General features: G+C 49.9%; 1 protein-coding gene across 1 annotated transcript; it reads right to left on the reverse strand.

Annotated features, from left to right (window-relative positions):
* Position 1: 1 nt before the first annotated feature.
* Positions 2 to 4,251, reverse strand: LOC103893678 (corticosteroid 11-beta-dehydrogenase isozyme 1; the record flags this gene model as incomplete). Its single annotated transcript, XM_009272897.1, has 6 exons — positions 4,164 to 4,251; positions 3,421 to 3,551; positions 2,712 to 2,823; positions 1,863 to 2,048; positions 893 to 1,036; positions 2 to 75 (listed from the first exon to the last, which is right to left on the reverse strand). Coding segments are annotated over exons 1-6 (735 nt in total), but the record flags the coding sequence as incomplete, so codon positions are not given.
* Between the last annotated feature and the right edge of the window lie 4,138 nt (positions 4,252 to 8,389).

The raw sequence follows: 8,389 nt of genomic DNA on the forward strand, positions 1-8,389 counted from the left end.
GGATCTCCAGCGCGCACTCCTCCCGCGGCGCCGGCGACACCAGCAGCAGGTCGGCGGCGGCGCGCACCGCGCTCTCTGCCCGGGAGCAGGAGGGACTCAGGCGGGGGACGCTCCCGGCCCGCGAGGAGCAAAACCGAGGGGCCGAGGAGGGCCGGCTCCTTGCGTTAACGTGAAGCGGGGAGAGCGGGGGCTTGCGAAACGCTTGTTAAAATCGGGCGTATCGGTACGCGGGTCAAAACGGAGGTAAATTTAGGACGAGAGGAAACGGCCTCAAGTTGCGCCAGGGGAGGTTTAGATTGGATGTAAGGAAAAATTTCTTTACTGAAAGAGTGGTGAAACATTGGAAGAGGCTGCCCAGGGAAGTGGTGGAGTCCCCATCCCTGGAGGTATTTAAAAGACGTGTAGATGCAGCACTTAGGGACATGGTTTAGTGGGCATGGTGGTGTGGGGTCGACAGTTGGACTCGATGATCTTAGAGGTCTTTTCCAACCTCTATGATTATGAAATTCGTGAGGCTAAATTCCTCTCCGCTGCCCTGACCGTGCGCGTGCGTTCCCGTACCTTGTTGCATCAGTACAGGTGGCTGGCACGCCCATTTGTACTAATCGAATGTTAGGCTGTGCCAGCCCGTGTGCGGCAGCTGGTTTTATGTAGCGGGGGGAAAGAAATTAGTTCTGAGGCTGTGGGTTTTTTTTTTTTTTGGTGGAAGAGGTAGGACCCCCCAGAGACCGGAGTGTCTTGCATGCACTCGTGCTACAGCAGGGCTGGAGGAAAAGCAGCAGCAGAGGTGAAAGGGGAGAGTCGGTGGCAGAGGGACGCGAAGGGCAGGATAAGAAGCTGAGAAGGTGATGCTCGGCTCCTGATCAGCCGGATCAAACAGCACTGATCTTACCCGTATCAATGAAGCCAAGGATGCAGAGCGTGATGGAAACGTTAACGCTCTGAATGCTGAATTCCTGCCTCAGGGAGCTGAAAAATCCATCCAAGGCAAACTTAGTTGCAGAGTAGGGGACCGTAAAGGGAAACCCGACTTTACCTGGACACAGAGTGAAGTTCTGTTATAGCACGGAAAGCTGCTCTGCCCGAACCTGTGTTTTGCCCTTCATCAGATAAAGTATTTTACCCAAAGGGAGTTTACTGCTAGTGAAACGTCATCCTGGCACCTGAACAGCAGCATTACAAGTATTCCTGTCAGCTTCCAGCTCTTTCAAGGTCTTAAGGCCAACACCATGTCTTTTGTCTCTGCTCAGGGTACGAGCAGCCAGCAGTAACCAGGAAACCGTCGGAGGGGAGAGGTGGAGCAAAGTTTAAACTCTTGTCTCTGGATACTGAGCTAAGCTGATTGCCAGAAGACTAACTAACATACCGGCTGTGAGTGGGCACATCTGTTAGTAATTTAGTTTTCTGACTTAACAGAAATTTATTAGAAGAGAGTCATGTTTTTGTGAATAGAGTCAGTCAATAACTCGCTCTACAAATATTAGCAGGAACTTGACCTACCAAACCAAGATGAACAGTCAGAGATCCAACGCAGTGAGAAATTACTGCGTTTCCACTTTTCTCCATAAAACTGGAGGTATGAGCTCTGCTGCTCTAATGAGCCTGACACTAGGGTGTGGGGTTTAATTACAGGGCTGGTCAAAAAGCAAGCTGGGGCGATTGGCTTGCATCAGAGAACAAATTCCATCAAGAAAATATAAAAAAGATCTAGATTTGGGTTTTTTGGTGGGGTTTTTTTTGCACATTAAGCAGTTACGGCTCCTTTATGATGCCTGGTGTCTCTGCATGCTGCTTGCTTCTGAAAATCGGCCCACGGTGTCTTTCGACTGAATCCCATGTCACCTACCTCGCTCCCCACTCACCTGCCATGGATGAAACCACTACGATGCTGCCCTCGCTCTCCTTCAGCATGGGCAGGGCAGACGTGGTCATCGCCACGTAGCTGAGGAAGTTGATCTCCAGGAGCTTTCGTACGTGCCCAACGTCCCCATTGAAATAACCAAAGTACGATGTGCCGACGTGATTAAGAATCAGCATGTCTAGGCCTCCTGCAAGCAGAGGAGCAGACGTTAGTGCTGGGTGGGAGAGGGCTACAACCAGCAGAGCAGAGCCTTTCCTGGGAGCAGGATAACTGTCATCAAAAGAAATCAGGTTTTTGGGTCAGAGCTATGGTCTGTCATCTCTGGAGTAGAGATATAGTCTGGATGGTGGCTGCCAGTAAAAGTTTTGTTGTGATTTTTTTTTTTTTTTTCCCCCCTGCCCTGGTTCAAAACACAAATACCATGGCACAAAGGGGATCACCCTTGAGTTGTCTGTGGGCCTGGGGCAGGAGAGGGTGTGCTCCACGTGGAGCTCAAACATTGCATTTCCACAGCCGTGACTCGTGACTGCAATACCAAGGCTGCTACGGGCCTAACGGACGGTTTCAGACCACAGTAGCTGGGGGTGATGAAATCCAGGATTATGATACTGGAACAGGATATCATGAGGGCACAGAGCTGAAATCGAGAGTGCAGTTCAGTTTGAGCTGGAGCGATGAAGCCGGGCAGAGGAACAAGACTGCAAAGGGCATAATTAGGGAAAAATCTCTCCTGTCTCACCCCATCTCCATCTCTCCTGCTTTTTTTAGTGGGCGTGTGGCAAAAAGTGGCATGGCCAAGGAGAGACAGAATGTTCTGCTGTCATTTGCAGAGAGCAGGCTGCAAACGTACCCAGCAAGGTCTCTGCCTTCTTCACCACGTGCTCAGCGAAGGCCATGTCCTCCATGGTGCCGCTGATGTACCATGCGGAGGCTGCCCCCAGCTCCAGGCACCGCTCCACCACCTGCCGCACCAACATGACGCGTCAGAAATCCCTTTCCCTGCCCTGGGAAGCCTGGTGTGGTAGCAAAAGAGGGTGTCTGTGCTCCCTGTGGTGTGTCCCCGCCTTAAAACAGCAGTTTGGAGTTTCGGGAGTAGGTTTGGAGCCTTTTAAGCTTCAAAGGGAGCCTGAAAAATTATTCCTTTGGTGAATGCATTACCCAAGGCAGTCTGGCTCTTTATCGGTGCAGTCTGTGCTGGAATTTCATGCGTATAGGGTGAGCAGGAGCTTGTATATCACTGCAGTGGAATGAGGGTGTGTGTGCTGAGGGAACCTGTGTGTATGGGGATATGTGTACATAACTAAGCAAGTTCAAATATCATATGTGCTTGCTATGCAGAGTGCATGTATCTGCATGAGAGGTATTTCTGTGCATGCAGGAGACCCAGACAGTGCAGGTATGCATACCTGTGAATGTCACTGCGCCTATCTGGTATTTGTGCCATGGCAATTACGTGTGCATATATTCATGCATGTACCTGTGATGTGAGATTGGCCTTCATATGTTTGTGTGTGCACCGCCATGAACATGCATGTGTGAGTGCTCAGCTTGCCATTTACTTTCTGTAGCTTGGCCTCTGTCCGTGCTGTGATCAAAATGTGGGATCCCATCCGTGCCAGGTGATACGCCATCTGCTCACCAATTCCAGTGCTTGCTCCAGTGACAATCACCCGCTTCCCTTTCAGCATCTCTGGGGACCAAGGCACAGGGATTTAATTTATCCAAACCCTATTTAAGAATAAAATAAAATCCCCTCATGCCCCTGAGAGTAAGTAGTTAATTGGAAGCTAAGTGAGCCTGCAAGTGCAGAGCATCCGGCACCAGGATGTCTCGTCCGTCTGCTGGAAAAAGCTGGGCTGAGAAGCAGCTGCAGCTCCTCACTGAATGCAGTGACACGGGGACAGCGCTCGACTTCCAGCAGTCTTTTCCACAAGTCAGGACACAACTTATAAACACCCCAACTATTTTGTAATAAAAATCATCCACTAAGTGCATGCTTCAAAACTTAAAATCCAACATTTAAAAGTCATGTTTATAAATTCTTTTGCTACACACTGGAAAATGGAGTGTTCAGAGCCCTCTCCCTCTCAGACCCCCTGCCTCACCTGCTCCCTCAGGAACTATTTCTGCATATTACTTGCTCGTTTGACTTCAAATCTTTGTTAAAACAACTTTCCAGTATCAGCCACCACACAAAGGCTCAGACATGGTTTGGTCCAAGCTCTGTACAGTTTCTATGCAAAACACTCAAATGTGGCGTTTAATATTTTTCCTTAAAGACAGATTCACTTTTAATACTTACCCGGTTTGAAATTCTCCCTCGCAGAATAAAACCAGAAGGCCAAAACCAATCCCAAAAAGGGAATGAGAATCTTTTGCAACCAACCCATCCCACTGTGGAGTCAGGAAATAAAGCATGAAAGAGAAGGGAGGGGAAAAAAAAAAAAACCAACCCTCTGCAGAGCTGCTCCAGAGGGAAGCAGCAATGCCAATCCTTGAAAACCTGTTAGTGAAGGAACTGCAACCTCCAAAGCACTGGAAAATCACGGGTGGATGGGTAAGTGAAGCAAACCCTCCGATTTGCTCCCTGCTGGGGCTGGTGAACCTCGGCCTAACCGGCAGTGCTGTTTGGGTTCTGCCTGGCTCTTTTCATATTTCCTGTCCTACGTTAAAATGCAGAATTTTGCACAACACCCTGGAAGAGGTGTGTCTTTGCTGAGCAGCATCAAGTTTCACTTCAAGAACATCAGAGGCAGCCTAGTGCAGGTGGTTAAACATCGTCTTTTATTCCCATTGGCACAGTAAGCGGGTGCGTGCGGAGATGCAGCCCAGGTCTGATCGCTGCTAAAAGCCTCGTGGTGGGTGAGGCACTGGGGGAGCAACCGGGGGCCGCTGTGCTGCAGGGGGACATGCAGCAGGACATGCAGCAAAGGCCCCGTGCTCCCCAGGGGTATCTCTGCTCTGCGCCCTGAGGCAGCTGCCTGCCACCCGGATGCTGGGCAGTAGGGGCCCAGCAGCGTGTACCGCCCCCAAACAGCTCCAAAAATGCTTTGCTGAGGCAGGGTTTATTTTTTCACCTCTACCTACTCTTGTGAGCAGATGAGGGAGCAGGGGCTGAGCTGAACCCATCACTGGGGGTGCAACCGCCCTAGCGCCAAGGAGCTGTTCAGGCACAGGGAGGTTTGCAATGAAATACTGAATATTGATTTCTGCAGAGAAATAAGGGTCCTTGATGCCGTGGTTCTTGCTTCGAGTTTTGCAAGAGCTTTGTTCTTCTTTTTAAATGAATATAGTCTGAGGAAAAAACACATAATGTCTGCTAGCTCCCTGAGTCTAGGCAGCAGCAAATTCAATGCCGTCGATCTCGTGCAATAGGTAAACTACGCTCCAGCTTTGGTCTGGCGCTGGGATCTTCATCGCAGAGTACCAGTACCTGCCGTTGGTACGTGGGATGGGGGCATGCTGCAGGAGCTTCGTGTCCTGGAGCTGCCTCGCTAGAGCCTCCGCTTTCTCAGTGGGGAAAGCCGTGTTTGCTGGGACGAGAGCCTCATCTGCAGTGCAGGGGCTGCACCACGGTCTGATTTACATGGGCATAATGCTGTGGTTGTCCCTCTCAGACCCTTCCACCATAACCAGCCAGGAAGAATTATTTAAAGAAAACTTTGTTTCCCCCTATTGCAGCTTTAAAATAAAGATTATTTAACTCAGTGACATATCTGGTTGGGCAGTGGAGCTCTCTGGCATTGATTCAGCTTTATAGATATCCCCCCCCCCTTTCTACTTCAGTCTCAACTTTCCCTCTGATAAGAAGCACTCAACCCACACTTGGTCAGATAACACCAGTACAGTAGCTCTGCCTTTTCCTGCCTCCCTTTGCATTGAACTTGGGTCACGATCATGGGGCCACTTCATTCCTTGGCTTGAAAAAAATGAACGAATTAACCTTACCTCAGCTGGATCTTGTCTGTGTTGCTGGCAGGGAGAGAGGCTCTTTTCAGATATTGTTGTTTATTACTAGCATTAGGATACTGCAGTAAAGCAATAACTGTCAACCTTTGTGCACCGTCCGCGTGCTCTTTGTTCTGCATCGGTGCGGGGAGACAGGGCCAGAGGCAGCCCGGTGGGTACAGAGCCAGATGCTGCACTTGCCTTGCTGGTGTGTTGTTTAATGAGAATTGCAAGTTTGCTTTGGGTTTTTGTGTGAAACAAAGTAGCTGATAATAAAGGACTGAAATACTGAATATTTTGGACATAAACTTTTTAGAAAAGAAAATTTGTGTGTGTGTGTCCTGTGTTGAAATGAAGCGTGCCGGGTGGTTGCTGGTGTGGTCCTTGGGAGAGCTGGGGCTGCGGCGGCAGCAGGAGCTGCCGGATCTGGCCGCGCTTCACTGCCCACGTGGGTTTGCTCTTGGCCATCTGTCACCCTTCCAGGGTGCTGCTGCTCCTCACTCCCACTCGCAGCTTTTTCTGGGTTTGTTTTGCTGTATGCAACTTAAGAACTTGTTTTAACCTTTTCTTGGAGGTGGGGAGCGAGGGAAGGGAGAGGAGGGTGGGAAGAGGTGACTGCAGAGAAATGTTTTCTGATGTTAGCCCACGAGGCCGGTCCTGGCCCCGCTGCTGCCGAACCTTTGCACCTTGGCAGAGGGGAGCCCGGTGGCGTGCCTGGCCCGGTGAGATGGAGCCCCAGAAGCACAGGGGAGCAGCCTCTTGCTTCTGAAACGGCTTCACCCGAATTTTCCTGGATGTATCCCCCTGCTGCACATCACTTCTGTATCACTCGTCCGTTTGAAGCAGTGTTTTTCAAGGGGTGATGCTTGGTGTTGTGCTAACCGCTCTGTGCAGGGGAGGTTCTTCATTTCGTGCTGCCTGGACCTCACTGGAAGGAAACGAAGATGTGAAGGAAACTTGTTCTGACAACAAACTGGCAGAGCAGCAGAGGCAAGCTGCTGGAGAGCCCCGGCCGTGCCCACAGCCCGGCGCTGCCTGGAGGGAGTGCATTCCAGGGGCAGGGCTGGGCCTCCAGCGGGTTTGTGCATGCAGCTCAGGGACTCAAAAGCGCTTGGCAGGAACTGGGATACCAGTTCTTCTTCATTTTTTTTTTTCTTTCCTGTTTTGAGTGATATTTGGCTTTTTTCAACCCATTATCCAATCTTTGTTAAATGCAGAGGATTTTCCTTCCCCCTCCGCCTTCCTTTGTTTTGTAGACATTAAAACATTGTTTCTCATACCCAGCTCTCCCAGCATACTTTACCGCAAGCACAGATTTAATTCCTTTCTTTACACATATCACCGATATAAAGGGCTGCTCTCAGTTATATTTGCGTTAGGCTGACGTGCGTGTCAACATGATGCTATTAGGCTGTGACAGATGCGTGTGCTTTTCGGCACGGCTACACAGCGCCTCACCATGGCTCCCGGGCACGGCCCCTGGGCAGTGCCGACATCCTGCGAACGCTATCGCTGTCACGGCTGCACCGCTCCTGAAAAATGCACACTCAGGTCCCAAGGGAGACTTGAGATGACTGTAAGACTGGGTTTAGTTTGACATGATATTTCTACTCGCTGCCGGTTTAGAGAAAATACTGTGATGTTTAAGCCATGTCTAAGCACTAAATTTATTTTTTTTCTTGTGTGACCAAATCAGGAATTGCTGCCTTGATTATTTGGTTGTTCGTACTGTGGCTGCTTTAAGTTTTGGCTGCTGCCCGTGTTCCCAATGCCCTTGGTGTTGGGTGGCAGAGGCTGATACGCTTATCTGGGCTCTTAATTTTAGCCTGGCAGCTCTTGAAACATCCAGAGTCCAAACTGCAAATAGCGAGTAAGGACTCTCAAACATTTGGCTCATGCCCTTGAAGCGATTGGCCTGTGAGGGAGGGCTGCTGGGTTTTAGGTGGCCTTCAACTCCGTATGATGAAAGCCTGGACAGCGGCTCCAAGCTGAAATAAGATCTTTGAAGAGGTGTTGCAAGATGGGTACAGACAAATACTGACTGGATCTCATGTCAGCTGCAATTTTCCTGAGGATTTAATGCACCAGGAAAATGTCACGTTTACAGGTTAAAGTAAACTGGGTTCAGACAAGTCTTAAAAGAAAGAGAATAACAGAAATCAATCTCATGTGACGCTCGGCAATCTAACTCACACCTTGGGCAACATGTAGCTCTCTTCAGGAGCTTATCCCTCAGGACTTTGGTTTAACTCAGTCTTAAATGCTCCATATGCTTCTACACTGTAGCTCGCCTGAGGTGTCCTTACTAGTACTGACTGTACATCTTATTCCATCTGTTTGCTCTCTGGTATATCCCAGCATGTATAATTAAAATTTCTCTTTGCAATTCACACACGGGCTTTCAGAATGACTCCACCATGCTCCGTTGACAGCGTGTGTGGATGCTGTTTGCTGGTTGCGTGGGGTTGTATTTGTGGCAGTTGTATTGGCCAGGACTTTCTGCAGTTTGTCCGGTGTTGAAATAGAGACTGGGGGGGGGGGGGGGGGGCCCGGAGAGGGGGGCCAGGGGAAAGGGGGGGT

This window comes from Aptenodytes forsteri, unplaced genomic scaffold (genome assembly GCF_000699145.1).
Source record: "Aptenodytes forsteri isolate BGI_AS27 unplaced genomic scaffold, ASM69914v1 Scaffold142, whole genome shotgun sequence".
NCBI lineage: Eukaryota > Metazoa > Chordata > Aves > Sphenisciformes > Spheniscidae > Aptenodytes > Aptenodytes forsteri.